At 39.6% G+C, this 24,069-nt stretch overlaps 3 protein-coding genes across 3 annotated transcripts; 2 read left to right on the top strand and 1 right to left on the bottom strand.

Annotated features, from left to right (window-relative positions):
• Positions 1-603: 603 nt before the first annotated feature.
• On the bottom strand, positions 604-9,565 carry coq6 (coenzyme Q6 monooxygenase). Its single transcript, XM_039786227.1, has 12 exons — positions 9,190-9,565; positions 8,747-8,881; positions 7,012-7,070; positions 5,086-5,212; positions 3,826-3,956; positions 3,623-3,730; positions 3,293-3,355; positions 3,087-3,194; positions 2,219-2,421; positions 1,868-1,983; positions 1,332-1,498; positions 604-753 (listed from the first exon to the last, which is right to left on the bottom strand). Exons 1-12 carry the CDS (start codon positions 9,389-9,391, stop codon positions 724-726), a joined length of 1,449 nt encoding a protein of 482 aa, XP_039642161.1. The 5' UTR covers positions 9,392-9,565; the 3' UTR covers positions 604-723.
• Positions 9,566-9,672: 107 nt separating this feature from the next.
• fam161b (FAM161 centrosomal protein B) lies at positions 9,673-16,821 on the top strand. The gene is made up of 9 exons (XM_039786226.1): positions 9,673-9,897; positions 11,033-11,261; positions 11,348-11,874; positions 12,715-13,013; positions 15,138-15,256; positions 15,364-15,531; positions 15,651-15,750; positions 15,839-16,014; positions 16,224-16,821. The coding sequence occupies exons 2-9, from the start codon at positions 11,044-11,046 to the stop codon at positions 16,303-16,305; spliced, it is 1,689 nt and encodes a 562-aa protein (XP_039642160.1). The 5' UTR covers positions 9,673-9,897; positions 11,033-11,043; the 3' UTR covers positions 16,306-16,821.
• Positions 16,822-18,155: 1,334 nt separating this feature from the next.
• On the top strand, positions 18,156-22,595 carry ngb (neuroglobin). The gene is made up of 5 exons (XM_039786228.1): positions 18,156-19,173; positions 19,430-19,538; positions 19,966-20,074; positions 20,179-20,298; positions 20,392-22,595. Exons 2-5 carry the CDS (start codon positions 19,441-19,443, stop codon positions 20,542-20,544), a joined length of 480 nt encoding a protein of 159 aa, XP_039642162.1. The 5' UTR covers positions 18,156-19,173; positions 19,430-19,440; the 3' UTR covers positions 20,545-22,595.
• Positions 22,596-24,069: the final 1,474 nt, after the last annotated feature.

Below are 24,069 nucleotides of genomic sequence, written 5' to 3'. Positions count from 1 at the left end.
ACTACTGCTGTATATATATATATATATATATATATATATATATATATATATATATATATATATAATGTAAACTTTTATTAGTGAAATCTTTTGACAGGAAACTGCTTTTACATTGCAAAAACTTTATGCTGCACAGCTGCTCAGAAATGTCTGTATATTCATCAATATGAATAACCTGATGACTGACAATATGTAAATTGCTGTTTTTATTAAATCCAGTGAAATAAGTGTATACTACACATGTATGTTTTAATAAAACATGAAAAATGTACTTTGTGTATTTATACTTTTTTATATCCATGGACTACTCATAATTAAATTCTACAGTGTGTTCTAGTACCTAGTTGCCTATGTAAAAAATAATTTCATCTTTAAATTGAGCTTAAAATGCTTTTATCAAACTGTGCATACATTGGATTTATGACTACATAGTCTGCATACTTTTCCCTCCATCTGAGAATGAAGTGCTTCACATATCTTCATATCATATCTGAGAAATGTACATCTTGGATATCACTGATTGGTTATGATGTGCTCGGGAGAGCTGCAATGTCGTGTTCTATGTGGATTTGTTTAGCAACAAAGCACACACAAGAACAAAAATCACAAAGGAGTAAAATATATCTTTATTCTTATAATTTATTTTTTACATTCACAATTTTTACAGCCTTTTAAAGCTTACAGTCTTTGAAGCTCCACCAACGACCTAGCATGACGAATGCATCACTTGCTTGCAAATGCCACGATCTGCTCCTGTAGAGGCAAAAGAGACATCAACTCAGAAACTCTGCAATCTTTGAATCACGCTTACTAAAAGCCTGTTACAAGTGCGTGGCACTGCAGACCTCTAAACAAGACCTGTAAACCAGTGAACTCACAACATTTAATATGGAAAAAATGTCACGTTTAACTTTTGTGCCTCCACAGTGAACTGCCTTTACAACCAGTTACAGTTGTGTTGGTCTAAATCACTTAGTAGGGAATAAAGCCATTTCACATGAGTGGTCGGTAATAAAAGGGGTGTGAAAACACAAGCCAACACCGCTGTCCGCTGCCCAAGGGCCAGCCCTGCACCCCACCCACACACTTTTGGTAACACTAAATTTGGGGCTAAACTTAGATGCCATAGTAGTAGGTTCGGAACCCTGGAAATTATAGACACCGCTTAAGTAAAGCTCCGTGTATTCAGAAAAAAGGGTGGAGGGTGGAGTCACGGTGGAGGTGGAGCTTAGGTTTGTCAGGTGGTTGATGTTATCTGAGTGACGGCCAGGTTCACTGGGATGTGCAGGAGGATATGTTTGGAGGTAGAGGCTAGAAGAGAGGGAGCTTACTTTTAGTGCTGGGAGCATGTTGGTGGCCTGCAGACCAAAGGTGCGTAGGAGAACAGCGGGAGCGGCGTTAGTGGAGTAAAGACGTTTCATGAGGTCGATGGCAGCCATCATGGGCAGATTGTGTCGCTGGCGTTCAGTTTCATATTGTAACAGGTGCTGCATCGCTCCTGCACAAACAAGCAAAGACTATGGGTTAAGAACTGAGGCTATAGTTTAAGCTTGTGTAGATCTGTCATATGTTTTCAGCATTAAGTCAATACACTGGTGTTATTTTGACTTCAGAACATTTAACAGTGGAAAAAAATAAACACTATCTCATAACAGGATTACATTTTTTTAAATAGGGAAAGCAACTTACATATAGCTCTTGGCAGAATGAACAGAAAAAAACATTAAATAAATGTTGCCGGAAAAGCTGATGCTTTTTATAATTCAGGTCAACAGCATGCGTTTGAGTTGGGGCTATGGAAAAGAGCTTAGGGGAAACCACTGTGCTATGGTTGCAGCGCTTGTGTCTGTTTAGAGTTCTCACTAACCCAGGTCCTTCCCGTCAAAGGCTGCCTGGCTCACGAGCTGTGTTAGACAAGCCACATCCCCAAAGCCAAGGTTGGCTCCCTGACCCGCCAGAGGATGGACACGATGGGCTGCATCCCTATGAAGACAAACATATCCCTCTCTGTCCGTACATATTCCACTCACAGCATGCTGCTGTATTTTAATGCACCATGCAAGATCCAAGGGTTATTCCCTTACATGTGAAGCAAAAAAATTGTTGAGGCAACAACAAAGAGCTGAAAAGCCTGTTTGACAAGGTGATTTTTAGGACTTTTTCCCCAATCGGTATTTTGTAAATGTTTAGGCCATTACTTTCATTAGGACTACCTTACCCAATGAGAGCTACGCGGTGCCTGATGTACTCTGATGCATGGCCGATGCCCAGAGGAAACATGACTCTGGACTTTGGGCCGATCCCTGCCACACTTGGGGGAAGCTGTCGAGGTGAACCTGCAGACGGCATGATGACCGACAGGGCACCGCGGAACAGAGAGCCAGCCGTCTCAATCAGCTCTGACTGGTTCTCATTACGCCACTGTTAGGGCACACACAGACAGGCAAAAAGACAGAGACATATTCACAGAGAAAGAAAAATTACCAAAAAGAGAAAAAACAGACATCATCCCTTTGAGTGGACAAAGAAATTAGCTGACATAGGAGCAAAGCTGAACTCCAGGCCAGCAAAAGTGCTCTTTTTCCCCCTCCCTAACTAACTGGTTTGGCAGGGCTTATGGAGCTGGGCTAATTAAAAGAAGATGCCGGCCAGGCTATGCAGTTGAATTAGCTCCGTTTAAAAAACATTACATGCAGTAATGGTCGACACTGGGAGACCACAGGTTTAATTAGCAAACCAGGCCTGAAACCAAACGTGACTCAACCGTGGTGACCCCGTCCATCAGCAGGCCCGGTAAAAATAGCCAGCTTGGGAAAAAGGAGTTTCTCCAAACATTAAAGAAATGGATAGACTGGATATCATTTACTTAGTGAAAAATTACTTATGTATAAAGTTTGGCAAAACAATGACAACTTTGTTTGTATGAGTCACAAAAAACAGTTCATCACTTAGTGTGTCTATGGAGAAGCCCTGCCACATTTAGCACACTGCAAACAAATATAGAAATGTTGCAACATCTTCCTGACAGATGCGAAGTCTGACTATGAATACAACACAAGCAGTTTAATGGTTAAAGCAAGACTCACGAAGGCAGAGTTGATAGCGTCAACAAAGCTCTCCTCATCCAGCTCCAGCAGCTCCTCTGCCAGCCGATGGCTGGTTGACCACACCAGAGAGCTCTCTGTGTCCGACAGCTGCAGTGCACAGAGCGTGGTTGTTAAAACGTTATCAAATACTTATGAGACGGATTTAAAAAAAAAAAAAATACTGCAGTAAATAATGCAGATATTACCGGTAACATCGCAATGGGTCCTGTTGGGAGGAACCTTTGCCATGCGACATTGTTTTCTGTGGGCTGTCCAACACAAAAATCTGATTAAATTGAATAGTATACTAAAGTATTGTGGCAATGCATTGTATGGCATACATTTTAATTACATATCTTGCACATAAAAACAAGGTATTACAAAGTGTACTTCTGGGTGGGGTGTATTGTTCTCAGATGTGACATTTTAAATTAGTATCATAATAAAAATATTACATTGTAAATCCACATATACATATACTGTATATTTCTATCCATTACAATATGCGGGGAGCATGCGTTGAATGTGCTACTCACCTCTGATAAGTGCAGCACAGCAACCACAGCAGATTGGTCATAATTCCACTTGACGGTGGGTATCCCAAATTCCCGCCTTACCATTGAGTTTGGTCCGTCTGCACCAATCTGAAAAACAGATGAGCAAAAGGGACACGGTAAAAAACAAAAAGGACAAGAACAGATGAATAACTACAGTTTGCGATGATATAAATCAAACTGACCAACAGCTTCGTCTGAACAGTCTCACCGCTCGCCAACGTAACCTTGACCCATGGGATGGAGTCTGCTGCCTGGTGGGGCAGGGGCCACGCATACTGCACAACCTTGGACCTGTACTTCACTTGCACGTTATCTGACAGACAACAAGGACATAAAACTGGTGACTACAAAGGCAGCAGAAAAGAAAAAGAGCAGTGATTCTTGAAACTAAATCAATGCTTTGCTACTTAGGATGGTTTCCCTGCAGCCAAAGCAGTGGGAGATCTATAAACCACCATATAAAAACACCACTGGTTTGCCTTCCTGGCACATGTTAGCTGCAACAGTTTACATTTGACAATCTTCTTAATGGTCTTGGCCTGCAATATTGCCCTAACCAATAGTGTTTTTTTTTTTTTAATAGTGTTTATCTACAAGAACACTACGCCACACTTTGCACATGCTGCACATTAAGCGGCCCCTCTTCCTAAAATATCAGCAGCTGGACGTCCCAAACATGAAAGGATTCTGAGCTACGCTGGCTCATGCCGACTTGGAGTGGGACCCATCCACAGAACGGCTACTGGTTCCTGAACACGAATGTCAAATATGGGATTCCAGTGATTGGAGAGCAGGGTTACATTGAAACCAGCTGGTGCGGAGCACAATTTTCATGTACTGCATCTTGAGCATAACAACACCACAGCTAAAATGAGAGGAGAGAGAGAGAAGCGGACAAACGGGAGGCACATGAGGCAAAAACGTGCTGCAACCACACATCCTTTGTTTGGTGCAAAATGTTGAAAACTGTTTATAAATATGCTACTTTAACTGTCAAGCACATAACAGAGCTAAGTTTTATTTGCGTACCTCACAAAAGTTGGTCTACTGTCAACGGCAATACAGCCCTATGCACTGTCAGCGCTTTAGTGTCTTAAGAGGTGGCAAAGCTTGGGAGCACATGGCATCTTTAAATAGGTCACTGGACCACTTCACGTGTCCTCAGAGGGTGTCGGGCCCTGCAGTTCCCAAAATGTGAGGGTTTGATTGAAATTGCAGGAAAAACACAAGCGGCTCCAAGGGTTTAACCTGTCTATAAAAACAGTCACCGGGGGAGAGAGTACAAATAAATAAAACCTGGGGACAGGATGGAATAAATGTGGTGGCATTAGCTGCCAGACTCGGCGGCCATTAGGCAGATGGAACAGGAATCAAGAGGTCTTACAGAGCACTGCTGCTTACTGTGTGGGGCTTCATGTTTTAATCATAAGTGCTGTGCTTACCGGACAGGCTGTCTAGCTGTTTAGTGAGTGCAGCCACAATGATGTCGTTCTCCACGATGTATGCCATCTCATCCTGCAGGTTCTCCTTATCAAACGTGATCAGGGCATCTGAGCAGGCATCCCAAACCTAAATGAGAGACTCATTATGCCTGCGGTCTACAAGTCTATCCTTAAATGCATCCCCTCTCCCTATATATAGCTGGGCAGAGAAGCGCCGTTTCATAGAGCTAAACACATCAAAGTTGTTAACTGCTGTTGGAGGTTGGCACAGCCTACATACATCAAGCCCAGAGCGATGAGGGTCACCAACACCCCTCTGGTTGGTTGGCAGCTTAATGCAGCTCCCTGGACATTTGTGATGTGGATTTTTTTTTTTTTTTTACAAACACAAATAACAAATGACATGTTTGTGAACATAAAGAGTGAGTCAACGTTTATCCGCAACCAAAACCGACAGAATGAGATATAGTTTTAGGTTACTGTAATTCCAATCCTGAAAGTACTGTTTGAGTTAAACATGCGGGGGTGAAAAGTGTTTGTACAAGGTTAATCCTCTCCTGGGTTGTAACTATGGTGACAAAACCCATCATTCTGCAGTAATATGCTGCTGCACTACGGTACTTTTTTCCAACTTGCCATAAAGTAGGGGTATATACCCTACAGAAAACCACTAATGGCAGTGGGTTTGCAACTTGTGATAAGTGGTTAGGAAGAAAGATTTACTAAACCAGCGCAAAAATTGTTTTGGTTTTTTGTTTAATGCGGGGTGAAAAGATGCAGTGCTGAGGTAGAATCAGTTACTATATACTAAACAATACACTTCCTTGCAACTTTATAGAGAAAAATGTGGGCAAATTGACGCCTTGATGCTAAAAACTCGGTTTTCCTTCGGTTTCGAAACTAAACCCTCAATGGTTAATGGACATTTAAGGTGGAAGAGCATTTATCTGCACGGAAAGAATGTTTTTTAGAGCTGACCTGCAGTACATACTTTTCAGTGCAATTGGTGATATGACTGAGATTCTACAGGCAAACAAGCCAAAACAGTGGTAGCAGAGTGAAGGTATAATGGGAGAGGTACACTACCATAATCACTGTAAGGCACTGCATGATGACATCTTAGGCCCAGAGAGAAACCCTGCGGTTGGGTGTTTGGTACACACCGACCACATCTTACAAGAGGGACTGAGCCTGCACCCACAGCCGTAAAGCGGGTTCACTCTGCAGCAAACAACCACTCTCCTTATCTTTCATCTTCTTCCCGTTGTTCACATGAATCTTCATAATTATAAGATGTGGGGAGTACCAATTTGAAAATGTCAAAATGATTTACTTTTCATAAAAACATGGCTTTAATAAATAAAACGTGCATGGTCAAAGAGCCATCCAGTACTTAAATATGCCAGGAGATAGCCTTTTTTAAATATACCTTGTGTTCTTTAGCATTCCTTGTGCCACAAATCCTGCAAAGCTATTGAAAAGGCATACATTTCACAAAGGAATGAACAAAATGCATGCTACACGAAACCCCTGTATCCAGCCATTTGTATGTGAACAATTACATACCATATACATGATTATATGATGCAGTATTGTGATGCTTGTTCATTAAGCTAAATGACTGAGTAGAAGCTGAGAGTCACAGATTTTTCTCTCCACAAATTGTATGGTGCTGTGATTGATGGATGACAGAAATACATACAGTATGCCTGTGAATTAGAAAGTCTGGGGGATGTATGAAGAAAAACGTTCTGTAGCAGAAGGATTTGGGGAGATGCTCCGTACTGCATTAGGCTCTTTTGTCTATCTTGAAATTAGACTTTTATGAACCTTCGACATCGCAGTGGGATGGCAGTTGCTATATCCTTGTGTTGCACAGATTTCGAAAAGCAACTTAATGTAATAGTGGGCTAAAGATCAACATACCTGCATCTTTTTATAGGGCTTGCACCTCATCTTTGTGATGTGCTCCCATGCTCCAATACCTGTGTGTGCACAAAAACATTTCAAAACAATTACAATACTGATTTAAAGGTTCTGTACTTGATATTCATAGCAGTAATATAGCAGCAACAAACAATTAGCTAGGTAAAGATGTAGTGGAGTAATGGCATCATGAGCAGAGAATGAAGTCACACTCCCTCTGTGTGGGCTGTAACCTGAGCTTCTGCGTTCTTTGTTTTAATAGCCAGTCCGGTCGCGCATGCATGTGAGTGCATGTGGCTGTAAAAAAAACAAAAAAACATTGGTGTTTCACGCACTGGGGAACGGTCTGTGAGAGCCGCGTGGAGGCAATCCCAGCCAGTAGTATTTTGAGTAAAGTCCCTTTATTTGTAACAATATATGCCCATGTTTTACAAATAACTGTAATCATACAAAGAATACATTCATACATGAATTGGGGGGATTGGAAGTGTACAGGTTTACAAAATGTGCAGTGTATAGGGAAATGGCACCAACAACCAGGTGCTAATCTAGTAATGTGGATGTGTTTTCATTTGTTTAGCTGAGGATGAGTTAAAGCCCATAAAACGTCTTAAAAGTGGTAGAGGGCAATATCTTATCTAATTATCTTAAAAAACAATAGAATTAGAATTTAAAATATGTAAAGTTACTGTTAATGATATGCAGTCAAGTATGAAAATTTTGTGAAGGCAGTGTTCCATAAGCAAGAGACAAGTTCTTGCCTTTTACTTTTTGTGTGGGTGCCAGTGGGAGGCAATAAGGATACAGCCAAGCACAATGTTTCAAATCAATGCATTCTGATCAAATTCTCTATTGACCTTTCATTGTCAAAGTCTCTGATCAGACACAGGGCACTATGACACTATGAAGTCAATAAACGGTACACAAATAATGCAAGAGAGCGGTGTACTTTGAGATATTAAGCAAAGCTTTAGCCTCTCTATCTCTCACTGACACCTGCGTGCAAATTACTGTTACTGAAACTATTGTAATGCATGATCTACTGGGGAGATACTGCAATTGTTGTTGTCCATGCTCTAATCATTGAACTGCTTAGTTGACCACATCCGGTAGTTGACGTTATTTTAAGACCTGAATCAGGATAAACGTGGAAGAACTTATGTGTCAGGAGTGAGAGGTGAGGAGGGTAGGTGAGAAAATAACAATCTTTGCTGAGCACTTGAAAATTAATCTGTATTTGTCTTTGTAAACTTACATATGGTTCATTGTTGAGAAGTACGTGTGTAAAACAGTATTTATATGTGCCAGCACATTACAGGTAGCCCGAAAGCTGAAATAACTAAATGCACAGGTCTGGACTGATGGTCTTTAGCTATTTTTAATGGATTCTAGACCTGAGATGGCAAATTCAGGACATAGAGCATGTTTCACAGACCAGTCCATCAAGCTAAAGTTACAGGGGAGGACAAATAAGGTCAGATATGATCCCTTCTTAGCCGAGGCGACTGGACAGTGTCTGATCCCTTGCTTACCTTGATGGAGCCATTTATAAGTCGAGCACCACAAGCTTCTTACAGAAAGAAAGGTAGTCACCACAGAAATAACTTATTACTTTCTGTCTATGGTGACTGCCCTTTTTAAATGTACAAAGCCTTTCAACAAGAACATAATTGAAAAAAAATGTATAAACCATTTGACAGTGATGTGTATGTGTGTCAGGTTGTGTATACTGTACCACTGAGGATGGTGGCAGATCCTGGACTGATGGAGCTGACTCTGATGCTGTAGTTTTCTGGGACCTTGTCCATCACTTTCTTGTTGCCTGCTTCAAGCAAAAGAATCTTCTTACCCTCCAAGTTTGGATCCATACCTGTCATAAAAATCATGTAAATATTGTATAAAAATTGCAGCACAATTGATTGAGTCTCAGCAATGTTGTTACAGAATAAATATTGTGGTGAAGAAGTGCTTCTGTATTACTGGTATCATCAATTATTACTATATATGTTTTCCCCCCCATTGCATCACATCTCATAGTTCATATGTTAGTAGCTTTTATAGTAATTATCACAAGTCTTAGCTCCTGATTACACTATTTTTTAAATTTAAATCTGACTGATTAATAATAGCTGAAGTCACACGTCAAAAGGTGGTAACTTAGGGGAGGGTGTCACTCACCAAGGGAACATGCCATTGCAGATCCAACCATTCCTCCCCCGGATATAATAACATCATAAACCTCATTCTTGCCAGAATCGTCCCCATGTTCTGCGCTCACTAATCCTCGGCTGGTGATTTTTATAGCAGATAAATGCTTTTCTGCAATTAAACACCGGCCAAGTCCGTTAAAGGCCAGTGTCGCCCTTGTGAGCTTGTGCATGATTCTGCCTTCACTTTGTCTTCAAATGGGACAAGCCTCGCATGAAAAAGGAAAACCGGTCCAACTTTGAAGTCTCGATGCTGTCATATGACACTCAGACAAACAGACAGACCCTTGAATGTGTCCTAATAACGGCAGCTGTGTCCTTTCTGTAATCCAGCCATGTTGTGGTTGTGTACACACATAGACAGTAGCGCTCCAGAGGAAGTACTTCCGGGTTTCGTGTCCAATCACAGAAGACGTCTGTCGCGGCTGACCGTTGCTGCTTCTGTCCACAAACAGTGCTAATGCTACCAAAACGGAGGAGTGAGTGGAGCTAAGGAAGGCACTTGCTTCGTTTCAGGTGGAATACTCTGTTATTTCTACAACAGACCTCATTAGCTTACCGAATAAGCTGTAGTGTATATCTTGTTAGCGGAGATATAGCTAACGCTAACGGTAACGTTACGAGTTTGGAAGACGATTCGACGTCAAGAAACACTTCCCTAAAACTCATCTTTTACCAGGTTGGCGACCCATTATTTCTTTAATTTTTTATTATGTGCATTTAAGTGGCAGAAAGTACAATGCAGGTTTGTATATAAGTATAATATCAATACGTATAGAATTTAGCTTAGCTAGCTACAGCTAAATATAAATGTCCCTAGCTGAATCGTCTTTAAAGCTAACGTAATATGCTGAGGGCGCAGAGGTCTGGTTACCATGGTAACCGGTTTACACAGACTAGAGGTGAAGTTGTCATCTTAGAAAATGTTAGAAAATAGTGAAAAATGCACATTAAATGGGACATCTTCAAATTAATTGTCCTGTCCAAAACAACAGTCTGAAACCCAGACATTTAATTATTCATGATATAAAATTAAGAACAGAAAATCCTCACGATTTAAGAGTAGAGCTGCAACTAAAAGTTATATAATTTTTGATTCATTATTTTCTTGTTATTTTCTCGAATAAACTCAAATTGATGGTTTGGTCTACAAAATAGAAATAGAAAAAAGAAAATAGTGAAAAATGTCCATTACAGTTCCCCAGAGCCAGTGGTGACATATTGAACTGCATGGTTTGTTCTACCCAATGGTCCAAACCCAAATATATTCAATTTACAAAAAGAAACAATCAACAACTAGCTACAACATATATTCAAATTTAAGAACTAGAGAATGTTGGCATTTCTTCATAAGAAAATGACATAAATGAACAAATAATTATGAAAATTGTTGCCAATTAATTTTCTGTCATCCTTGCATTTCTGCTCTATTTAAAATGTTGTTAAACTGTTATATTTAAGAAAATGTACAGAGATCAAATAATTATATTTGTGAACTTAGTGAGTAATATTTATGTAAAGTTTTCTGTCATTGTGGTTGTGTGTGTGTTTTGATGTGTATGCCCATGTTTTAAAAGGTTATTGAAAGTCACCATGGAATGTGTCTTATTTAGTCAAAGATCACATTTTATTATTATGTGTAAAACTTTGTGTTGGAATTATACACTGAAGTAATAAATTTTTTTTCATGAATTAACTTTCCATTGATAAAAAAATAGATGAATTAATTAGGCATTTCAGCACTAACTCAGAACAGAAGAACTTTTTGTTTACAGGAATAAAGTAACCTTTCACAGCTTTTGTTTGTGTCACAGGTCAGAGAAATATGCTGAAGCTAGAGACCTTGCTGGAAGATGGACTCAGATCAGAGTTAATGCTTCAGCAGCAACTGAAAGCCCTGAGTCAGGCACTCAGGCAGCAGCTGCAGGAGACAGAAAAGAGACAAAAAGAGGAGCTTGAGAGGAGGATTCATCAGAACTCTCTACTGTCAATGGATGTAGGCAGAGAGTCCGGTGATAGAAATGAACTGAAACATCAGGCCATGTAGGTTTCATCAAATGTCTTTTATGTTTTGTTGATCATGATTATGAGATATCTATTTTCTTAAAGATCTTTACTGTTTTTTTCAGACATATGGGAATGAGGAGATCCACCTCTACATCTGCCCTCACCTCAGACAAAGAGACTTTGCACCATCTCAGACAGATAGAGAGGCCTAAGTCATCTTCTCCAGCCTTGGTAACTTCAAACTGGAAGAACAGTTCAGTCACAGCTTCCACGCTGACTCCTGCCAGGACTCAACATTGTGAACGGTTAGCTTTATCTAAAACAACGGAGATGAGCAAAGAGGAGGAGGCCAAGGCTGAGTGTCAAAGGAAGTTCCGTGCTCTCCCAGTGCCCAGCCATGTCATTCAACCCATCTATCAGGAGATGATGGAGCTGAGAGAAAAGGAGAGAAAGCAGGGCTGTGAGCAGAGGAGGGACTTCTTGCTCTCCATTCAAAGACCTTTCAGCTTCCAGGAGAGAGAAAAGGAGAAAAGGGAGAAGCTTACAGCAATGTTAAACCAAGTCTCACATGGTCAGAAAAACAAGGCTGCTACTGTAAAGAAACCTCCTCACAAAGAGGTAAAAGACTCGCCAGATTCTGAGTTGAAAGGTGGGTTTCCATTTCTTATGGAAGGATGCTGTTTGGTATAATAGTGGTAACTGATTGAGATCAGATTCTTTGTAACATAACTTTATGTGTCACTTTATGAACTGCCATCTTAGAACAGTATAAAGGCCACTGGTTCCCAACTTTATTGGGTTATGACCCTTTCTAGCCAGGCAATGGCTATTTGTGACCCCTATCACAAGTTGCATATATATCAGTGAGTTGTGTGTAGTTCAGTTAAAGAGTTTCCTTGGTACCACTCACTTAGATTTCACAAGAAAAAGTCAAAGATTAAAAAAAAGTTAAATAAACAGTTATATATTAATAATTATATATAATAATTACTTTTTCTTTCCCAACATGTTAATCATCTCCTAACCATTCAGATTTTTTTTGGACCCCTTTAGGGGTCCTGACATGTTGAAAACCACTGGTACAGTCAGTAGTTATAAGATAACAGTGCTGTAAAACAAGACTTCCTGATCAACATTAGACAATATTACAAATACATGTTATTTTACTTGTTATGCTACTAAAATAAAATAAATAAATTAAATAACATTTTAAATGATGTGGTGATGTCACAAAGGAGTGCCTTACATTATTTAAAATGGAATGAAACTGTGTAGATGTACAGAGCAATTCAGTGTTGGCTTCTCAGCAGCCTATACACAAACAGTGCTTTGTTTTGTACAATAAGTGTTATAAAATGTATTGAAAATACAATGATACACACCTAATTTCTATAATGTCACATTGGAAGCACGTAAACAGTACGTCTGATACACTTTATGCAGTGACATGACTTCATCCTCTACTGTACCTCATTGTAATTCTGTGCAGACCAGGAGCTTTTGCAGACAAGTCCCTACTCAGACAAGAATCCTACTGTGTCTGGCAGCCCGAAACTTCGCACTGCCGAGCGCACCAGGAAAGAAAGGTTGGGCTTCCTGTATGAGAGACCTAGCTTCCAGCCAAAAATCATCCAGCATGTCCCTGACTTCAGCAGGCTGCACAAAGCTTTGCAGACAGAGGCGCTTAGAAAAACGCAGAGTAAAGATGTGATAAAATGTCAGCCCTTCTATCTGAGGACATCAGCTCTCCCTGCAAGGCAAAGTAGGATGAGCTCTGAAAACGCACAGGTAAATGCTTTTCTTTACCACACACCTGTTTGTTTATATGTTTTACTTTCTATTATGCATTTATTCATTTCAGTGCAGTGATTCTCAGAATATGATATCATTTTTGGTTTAGTCTCTGTTGTTTTGAATTTTATCCTTGATTTTGTATGCATTTCATTAATCCCCTGCCTAACTATGGTAGGCAGAGGTCTAAGAATTAATTATGAATATTGGCCAAGATATTACATGAATAAAATGTAAAGAATAATGCCTGTCTTGAAGAGCCAGTGTCTCTCAAGGAATTATATAAGATGACAATCACCCAGATGGCTTCACATTTTAGTTTTACATTACACTCTCTGTTTGATGCATGGCTTGAGACATATCCACCCACCACTTTGTCAAGTTTGTCAAGATACTCTTCTCTTTTTTTAAGGCTGATAGGAAACCACTAGCCTTCCTTAAAGACTCTAATGTTTTAGATGACGAACAGTGCTGATTGCCTAAATCCTTGCTCGTTTAAAAAAGTCCAAATCACTATGATTGCACCAGATGTAGAATAACTGGCCTAATAAGAACATATGTTTACCTTACAGTGTTTGCCAACTGTACAATACTCTATCATGTGTTCCTGTGGTCCTCTTTTTTTTTTTTTTTTTTTTTTTTTTTTTTTTTTTTTTTTTTTTTTTTTTTTTTTTTTTTTTTTTTTTTTTTTTTTTTTTTTTTTTTTTTTTTTTTTTTTTTTTTTTTTTTTTTTTTTTTTTTTTTTTTTTTTTTTTTCCCCCTTTTTTTTTTTTTTTTTTAAATTATTTTTTTATAATTATATTTTCCCCCCTTTTTTTTTAGGTTTTTTTTTTTTTTTTCCCCTTTTTTTTTTCAAACTTTCTCCACCTCATAATTTATCAAGTTCAAGCGCTATTTCTACACCTTTTTCTATGGGGTTAAATACTTACTTTACAAGACAATCCCTATATATACAGCACAAAATTATAAACGCAACACTTTTGTTTTTGCCCCCATTTTTCATGAGCTAAACTAAACTAAACTAAAGACTTTTTCTATGTACACAAAAGGCTTCTAAATCTGTGTTAGTGAGCATTTCTCCTTTGCCAAGATAATCCATCCACCTCCCAGGTGTGGCATATCAAGATGCTGATTAGACAGCATGATTATTGCACAGTTGTGCCTTAGGCTGGCCACAATAAAAGAGTTAGGGTTCATCCGTGAAGAGAACACCTCTCCAAAGTGCCAGATGCAAAACCAAAAGTGTTGCGTTTATAATTTTGTTCAGTGTATTTTCATAGAAATTTGTGGAAGGCATTACAGAGTATTAGTAGAAATAAGCATAACCCTAATTTACACTAATCCAAAATGGTAGAATGAACCTTTACTTGTGATCAATGAAAGTTCCTTCCTGTCTTCCTTTCATATATTTTCTGGTTCTGCCCAAAATTATACAATCCCTAGAGATCTATTTTATGAACCATGTCAGACATTTTTGGGCACATTGACTTAACTATATATATATATATATATATATATATATATATATATATATATATATATAGTATATAGTATATAGTATATAGTATATTAGTATATATGTTTAGCCTTCTTGAAGTTGTGGCACGTCAAGAAGCTACTGTAGATACATGGTTAGATTATTTGTAGATTAACATCACATAGGTAATTATACAACATTTCTTCATAGTTAATACATGTATAACTACAGAAACAGATTTATACTGTGCGGTTTGTCTAACCAAAACAAAAACACATTATTCTATAAGTATAGCTTAAGTAAATCTATTGTTAATTCACCAATTCATCTTTGTCATTTTGTCTTTTTGTCTATAAAGTGTTTTGTATTGTTTGTTCCCACAGTAATTATTGATACAAACAAAAACTGAAAATTACATTTTAGAAAGAAAGAAATACATTATTACTAAGCATAGTAATTAGGAATTACAGAGGGTAATCCCCCCCTCTTTTTTTTCTAAGTTAATTCTAATAAAAGGCAATGCAATATGTGGTCAAACTATATATTTGTTTTGATTTCAACTATATATATATATACAGTATATATATATACAGTATATATATATGTATATATATATACTGTATATATTCCCCCCTTATCTACAGGTACCACAAATAAGTAATCTCAGCAGAAGCAAGTCACTTGGGGCCTTAACATCACTGTCTGCAGACACACTCCCCACATACATCACAGATGCTGCACGGAAGCGCTGTATGGCCATCAGGTAACTTGGATTATTTTGGCTTGAGTATGGATTTTTTTTCCTCTTTATAGTTTCTACACACTAAACATTTAAATCCTGTGACATGCAGAATATTTGTACCTTCACAGAAAGTCAATGGAGATGAGGGATAGCAAGAATCAAGAGAGCGTCGACTGGTTGAGGAAGTACCAAATGAGGTCCCAGGCCATGAAGAAGACAGTCACACTCCATGCGAAGTTGTTGGACCCACACAGCAGCTTGGAAGAAGTGTGTAATCACAAACTACAGCACCATCGGTGAGTACTGGTCAAGTGAGGTCGTTCATTCTCCAATATTGTAACTTTTGCAACTCACATCACAACAACCACACACGCCTGCCGCAATAGCTCAAACTATAATCTTCTCCGACATGAAGGGAGGCTGACCAACAAAGGATGAAGGAATACATGAGGGAGTTACGGTACATGAAGGCACGAGTTAGCGAACGTCCTTATTTGTTCGAACAGGTGAAACAGGTGAGTGACATAGTAAGCTGAGAAGATGACGTCACATTGTAAATGACGTGTCCCCTCCAGCATAACTTTGAGTTTATTTTACTGACAGAAAAATGCAAAGGCTCACGCCGAGCAGACATACAGGAACAAGCTGAAGAAAGCCAGCCTGAAAGAGCTATTTGTTAAAGAAAATGGAGAAGCAGTTGAAGGAACATCATCCAGATCCGAGGAGGATACAGACGAGAACCACAGCACTGAGAAGGACATTCACAGCAGATATGCAGAGTGAGAATTCTTATGTTTTGTTCATCCACTACTGTGAATAGCACTGGTGCTGGAGAGCCAAGGACTTCATGTGGTTTGGTCATATTACATTACATAATTTTCTGAGCTTGCCCTGCAGTCTTTAGTAAAGAATGACAAATACTGTAGCCAAGTAAAAGTTCGATGTAATTACAATATAGTCATTTTCTAACCCAACATGTCTGATTTAGGGAAGAAAATGTAGACGACGGGGAGAAAATTGAAGATGTGGAAGAGAAGAGCGTGAAGTCCAAAGAGGAAGAAATGCCGTGATCAAAGCGGTTCAGGCGGCGGAGTTTTTTATGGCCTCTCCGCTAGAAAACAACACTGTCCTCAAAAATGATTCATGTCATGGCTAACTATCCACACCAAAGATTTGATAGTTTAAGATGTGAAACTACAAATTATGAAATGACAAAAGGACTTTACAATCAAAAATGTTAGGGATTACAACTGGGAGAAAGTTTATAGAACTGTATGTGTACGTATAAGTAATGGAATTTATATTGTATATGCTTTGAGGATATATCTATAAAGTCTGCATGACAAGCAGATAATAAAAATTAAAATAAAAAGCTACTTTTTGGTTTATGACAACAATTTTGCTAAGGAATATGAACACTGTAATTTAGAGGATGATGACCACTTGGTTACCAGAAATAAGAGTTCAAAAACAAAATGAGAGCACCAGTTGAGACCACTGTGTCTGTAACATTAATTTGTGTTTTGCACTCTAAATCAAGAATCTTGATGTAGCCATTAAAAAAAATATTATACCGTGATAAATATATCTTCTATAATATATCTTTTTTTTTTTGCTTTTAGTTAGTGTTTAAAAAAAAGCTTAGTTAAAAAATGGAATAAACGTATGTTTTTTATTCGTACAGGTCCTGTAAGGACACCAAGCATCTGCCATGGGCCTTTCTGGGATGGCTGGGTTAAAGTTCCCAGTTATTTCTACAGCTACACAGCCACCTAAATAAACAGCCCTCACTGTCCAACTGCATTCACAGGAACCAGTTCAGTGGTCTGCTCCAAGCCCATAGACCCACATCAAATATGCTTGTACACTGGCCTCTGCTGTAAGCCTGTGCTTAGACAGCTGACTGCCAGGAATTCTTGAAATCATTTTTCACTAACAGACCACATGGGAATGTCTGGATATGTATATAATCATAATGTATAGTAGTCGTGAAGACCAGTGCATACCATATAGTTACTTTTTGTAGGCCACTGGGTCAGTTCAGATTACAACATCATTACAAATTAAGTATTTCATCATAAGGTTACACAATTTAATGCTTATTGGAGTTTGAAATTTAGTTTGAAAGAGTCCAATATCTTTCATACAATTACAATACAATTATGTGCTGCCGGACTGCATCTCTACAGGGAATGGCAGAAAAAAAGGTGACTAACATTTTTCACTATGACTGTATTCAAATAAGCACATGATTAATAATAATGTTACATAATTAAAAGTAGAAAAGCCAAAATGTTGCCACATAGTCCTTTATAGATGTGATAAATAATCACAGAGTCCCTTCCTTGAGATCGCAAACATCACATGACAAAGCTTCAAGGGCTCCATGCTGTCAGGTTGTCATGGGAACAGTTTATCCCTCCCCGCTCTGCTTTGTAGTCCCTCAGGAGAAAGCTTTGCACCTCTGACTCCCGCGGTGCAGCGCTGAAAACAAAACCAACCTCTCCCAACGTGTTAGATAATATCCTAGCGAGACACCTGCGACATCTATTCAAACAAATGGTAGCTAGTGCCTCCAATGTGTGTGTAAGCTGAGAGAGGCAACAAACACATCTCAATTAGATTAATGAGAGGTTAAAGCGCTTGGCCACAGAAATGTTATTATTACGCTGTTTAAGGAGTGGCTCTACTTATCAGATGAACAATATAATTTCACCAAGGTGGTGCATTCAGGTCTTTTATTATTCCAGCTGCTGTAAAATATAAAAATTCCCACACATTTAATTCTGTAAATGCACGGGTTGCAAATGTAGGCAGCTGAAGACACACCCTAGAATATATGATATAGGCCTCAAATGGACTTCACTGTCACAATAGGTCAGCCAAATCCTCGCCTCACATTTTTCCTTGTCTGCCCCCCCCCCCCACAATGTACTTACTCTGCTGACATTTCAGATCCCGCCACTCCCACCTGCTCTGCAGTAACCCCTGTGTTCCCGCCATTCTCCATCACCTGAGCTCTCCTGCCCACATACACATCTGCTTCCTCTTCCTCATCAGCCCAGTAGCTTATACAGCAGCCCACTTCCATTCATTCCCCGCCAGATGATCTATTGTGCTTCCTTGTCCAACCGGTTTGCCTTTTATGACCCCTCTACCTGCCTTTTGGACTCTTGCTCTCTTGCCTGATCCCCTGTTGGATAAGTTTGCCTCATCTCCCCTGCCTGTCTTTTTTTTGTTTTTTTACTTTTGCCTGTTTTAAACCTGGAGTAAACTTGAACTTTTCATGTTACCGGCCTGGTCTCGGAGTTGTGCTTTTGGATTCAAACCAAACAAAGTTTTTACTGAACTTTTACATGCACCTGCCTTAAAACATCAGCAATTACACTTATTCTAATTTTCATCTTAATTTCTTGTTTATTTGAGTTCTCTTGATTTTAAAGTAAAAGTGCAAAGGCCACATATTGTGTTAAGTGCAGTGTATGTTGTGCGTGCAGATTTGTGTGCAGTGCACGTACAGTATAGTCTCTGTTTGTTTTAGTCCTTGGTCCACCTGCAGGAGGAGCTGTGGCTCGCTGCAGCCTCTCTGAAGCAGAAGAGAGAGATCCCTCTTTTTCCTCTTCAGTGGCATGAATAATATCCCCAGTGCTGGAGAGAGAGCATATCAAGAGGCTAACGGGAAGGGGAGAGAGATAGCAGCCAGTGTGACAGATAAGAGCGTGGCAGAACTTGTCTCGCTGACTGCACCGTGGGGCTGGGGAAAGAGAGAGCCAGTGCACCAGAGTGTCAGGCAAGGCTACTGCCTGCACACACACACACACACACACACACACACACACACACACACACACACACACACACACACACACACATGCACACAGACAGACCCCTCAGCCCGGCACCAGAAGAAGTTCAGAGAGAAGACTGACCTCAAGAAGGTACAGTATATTTGTGTATCTCTAGCCTATGAATCATAACTCCTGCAGCCGTACCCCATTATATCTGAAACATTACTAACAAATGAGCTGTGTTACACTCACTTGATCCTCCACTTTGTTTTTCAGCTGGGTTGGCAGACATTTCATTTCGTCTGTGGATTAACTTGAATATTATGGCTTTGCTCAAACTGAGCCTTCTTGTCCTGTGGAGGAGTTGTGTGTTTCCCCTCTAGAATAACTTGCCTCGTGTTTACAGCCTGAGGAAGGATGGAGAAGCTGTCAGGGAAAGAGAAGGAGCTGATACGAGGCAGCTGGGAGAGCCTGGGCAAAAACAAAGTTCCTCATGGTGTCATCATGTTTTCCAGGTAATATTTTACACAACATGCATGATTCAAATAGAATTAGACAGTAAAGTGACTTGTAAGAGAAGAAAACATTGTTATTCTGTGCAGTTATCCTTTCATCAATACTTTAACCAAAAATAACAGTATTCTGCTGTTTTTTTTGTGTTGTTACTTAATCGCTGTGGTGTATGTAACACCGGTGTAGAGAGAGAATCAAGCTAGATCCTTCGCTGAACACTTTCACTATGCAGGCACCGGAAGCTTGACTTGTTGCTTGGCGACAGACTGCAATAATCCAGAATTTACTCTGAGACATCTACCCGTAAATCAGAGACTAGCAGGAAAGATTTGTAGATGTATTATTTATAGATTGATTTTGTGTCTGTGTGGATGTTTGGCAAGCTGTGTGTATACACCTATAGAATAGTGTGGTATTTGTCTGTGGTAGACTGTTTGAGCTGGACCCAGCACTCCTCACTCTTTTCCACTACACTACAAACTGTGGCTCCTCACAAGACTGGCTCTCCAGCCCGGAGTTCCTGGAACATGTCACCAAGGTGAGCTCCGTTCACCGCAGTCACCACTACGAGTGTACAGTTCGTTCTTGGGCACAGTAGTGAACACTCTATGTATTTGCATGTATCTGTGCACGTGATCCCAGGTGATGCTTGTGATCGATGCAGCAGTCAGCCACCTGGACGACCTTCACACCTTGGAGGACTTTCTGCTCAACCTTGGGAGGAAGCATCAGGCAGTGGGAGTCAACACACAGTCATTTGCTGTAGGATCAACAGTTCATAGTACAACTCTCAAAAAGCAATTTCACAAGTGAATGAGCTGTGAAAAAATATGTTTTTGTGTGTGTGCTTCTCAGATGGTTGGTGAGTCCCTTCTCTACATGCTGCAGTGCAGTCTGGGCCAGGCCTACACGGCGCCGCTGCGTCAAGCCTGGCTCAACATGTACAGCATCGTAGTAGCAGCCATGAGCCGAGGATGGGCCGAGAACGGGGAGGACAAGGCCGACTGAGTTGGACTGGGAGTTGCTGAGCAGTTGCTGTCAAATCACTCAACATGGTTGCCATGGAATAAGGTTGTGTAACTTGCAGCATTGTGGCTTTGGCTGCCGTACATTTGCTCTGTGAGTGAGGTCACATAGCGTAGCGAATGTACGGTGTGGTTACACTTTATAATTGGATCGACCAATCGCAGAGTTTATTTTCTTTGCTGAGGATGTTTAGCTACCAGATGATGCTGCTGTACAGATGTGGGGATCTGAGCCAGCCTGCTTTGGTTCTTCTAAGCCTGGACCTGTAATCTGAGCGCCTCACACTGAGAAAAAGCAACAGGATAACTGTTGAGTCTCTTTGTACATAATGGCTTTGATATACAGTATCTACTCAAATAACAGTGACTGTAGTGGTCTTTGTGATGTATCTTAAAAGAGTGGCACAGTTGTAAAACACTAAATATTATATTTAGGCATCACACTCTACTCAAACTGTGATAGTTACTGTGGCCAGCACGGCAGCTCTCTATCTAACTGGAACACAGTGATACTTTACAAAACATGTTAAAGGTTTTGGGACAAAGCAATGTGATTTTACAGAAGAAAATCCTATCACCTTAGTCATAACCATTACTGTGTTTTCTATTGATAGTACACATCATTACACCTACTTTAGTGTGTGACTTTGTTGTCTGACCTGTTAATTAAAAATGATATTCAATAGATACTGACAAGAACTGTTATACTCTCTGATAGCTCTCTTTAGAGATCTATGACTGTTAAGGTGTCCATGTGCACCTTAATCAACATGGTGTGTGATGCCCTCCTCAGTAGAGATTGTGATTATTTTAGTAGGCTTCAGCTGACTGTTAAACTCTAACTAATAGACTGTTATGTTGACTATTTACATTAGAGTAAAGGGCATCTTTGTTCCTTGGCTATCAGTTTCCAGTCATTGTAAGTGTAAAGTAGTTTTCTCTCTCTCTTGTAATCGCTTATCTCAGTAATGCATATTAACTGTGTTGTTGTGGCTACAAACATAGTATTACCTCAGCTTTAGATGTGAAAATCAGCACAGTGGCCAGTGTTTCTCCAACACAGAGCTTCCACATGGGAGTGAATATTTATTTTGGATTATGAAACAAAGACGAACTTAATTGATGATGATTTTGTTTCCTTTAAATTCATTTACACAGAACAAATAATAGAAAGATACTGTGTGCTGACGATGTCCTATATGTGTGTGTGTTATTATTATTGCTGCCATAACACTGTATGTATCATCATCAGCTGTTATTGACATTCATGGTCATTATGCCAAGTAACTTAGCAACAGTGCGCCAAGTATTAGATAATAACACCATACAACTGTAAATCCAAGCTGCTGATATGTGGTTATTATCGCTTTAGTCTGAGTTTACATTTATAAAGTTTATTTTTATATTCTGAAATGTATGTGTTGTTACAGAGCATCGATTTTATTTCTTTTCCAAATGTGACATACAGTATATCCTCCAGATATTATTACCTTAGTGGATTTCCAGTTAATCAACCCAAATGTTCTGCTTTTAATCGGGTTTATTTAATCAAAAGTAATAGAGATAGATATTAACTTCTAAATGTGCAATCCTTACAGAAAATTATAAAAGCAGTTTTCTATTGAACTATTCTATCCCCCCTGTTCAGTCTCTACTACAGCCCACAGGTGTAATCTTTATTAACTGACTGTGTATGTGGTGTATTTATAGTGATTCTTTTCTTAGTATCAGTACTCAGCCCTATGCAGGTTGTTCTTCTCCACTTCTCTGTTTTCAATTACCTGACCGTAGGTCTTTTTAGCAGGCATGGTTAACATCCAGCTCTGTACATATTGGGTGTGTCACTGTCTACCTCATTATTATCAGCTGCTATTGATCAGCGATGACTTAGTTAGTTATCCTTCAACCAAAAACGCACAGTATGATTAAAATGAATGCACACTCTTTGTAAACTGGATACCATTCTTTGAAAAAAACATGTTGTGTGCTTACTTGATACTAAATAAAGTGATCTGTGGATATTTAACTGCTCAAGGAGTTCAGTGTGTTTTCCTCTCGCTCTAAGGTTGTTTGTCACAGACTGATAATGGTTACAACACAATGGTCAGCATTTGAAATCAATGACATGATGCCTGATTTCCTTCCCACTGACAGCCCATCCCCTTGCGTTACATAAGATCCAAGCGCCGAATGTCTCATCGCCCTTGGCTACAGAGACAAGGGCGACTTGAGGCACATCAGCCCACTTACTCATGCAACTGCACAATGTCAAATCAAGATTGTTTACAGACTTACAGAATTTCACATTAAACACATTTGTTTTTATTTTCCTACAAAAACAAGAAAAATCTTTATAGATGTTTGGACATGTTCCCGCTTAAATATCAGTGTTTGTGTGTGTGTGTGTGTGTGTGTGTGTGTGTCCTGTAGGGGAAGCCATAATGAGAGAAGTGGAGAAGGGAGGGTCGTTGTAATGAGTTAACTGAATACGCATTTCTCGCATATATACAATTTGCTTGTATCATTGTAAAAGTCACATCCATGAGCTGGCTGTCTGTTCTGGTGTTGGGACAGAGGTTGACATGGCCTTAATCTGTCTCTGCACTCCCAACAGTATCCTCACTCTCACTGTCCCACTGAGAGTCTGTTGTATTTATGTTGGCTCCATGCTCCATGTCTCGCTTCAGCCTACAGAACAACAGTAAGCCAGAGTTGTCTAGTCACTGGGCTTCATGGATACTGACCTGACCTCCACTTAGGTCACCAACCAATGGTTAGATTGCAACAAAATTGAATAAGCTACTAACTAAAATACATTAAGTGTTTATTTCTCTTGTGGCAATTCATTAATCGGTACCTATAGTTCTACAGTCTTACCTTGTAGTGTACGAGGATTTGCTCTGAAGGCTGTCGTCGTCTGGAGAGGAGTCTGTGAGAAAAGACAACACATTATTTTAAGAAAGTCTGCAATGTGTTTTGGAATGAAGGGGTATTGAACGTTGTCATGGCAACTGTTAAGTGATCGTCCAGAGTCTGTGTGTGTGTGTGTGTGTGTGTGTGTGTGTGTATTCATTTGGGATGAAGGAGGAAAGCAAGGCATTGCTCAATCACTCACTCATCCTAAATCGTACTGTGGAGGCGAGTGAGGATTGGACGTTAACTATGCATACAGGCTTAGGCTAATAAGGTTTGCTCTGATAGCTACTGGAGTCTGCAACACAAGCCTGCAAGCAAAAACAACAGTGGGAATGAGCTGTCTCTCACTTCCAACTTAAAGTACAACCAGTTTAAGGATAAGGCTGTGGTTATTCATATACTTTCTGATTGCCGATACATCCAACCAAGACAAAACAATGCCCATCTCTCAGTACTTTCTGACTTCCCTATCTTGTCTGTGACTCAAACCCATTGGTTCCCACTGAAGATGTAAATCTTTAAAAACCAGGCACAAGTATATAGTTTCATTTAAAAAGGCACTGTAATTGTGGCCGGGTTGGCTCAGTGGTAG

The sequence above is a fragment of the Perca fluviatilis genome, chromosome 20 (assembly GCF_010015445.1).
Source record: "Perca fluviatilis chromosome 20, GENO_Pfluv_1.0, whole genome shotgun sequence".
Taxonomy (NCBI): Eukaryota; Metazoa; Chordata; class Actinopteri; order Perciformes; family Percidae; genus Perca; species Perca fluviatilis.
Note: the sequence above shows the minus strand (reverse complement) of the source record. Positions and strands in the feature narration are given on the sequence as shown.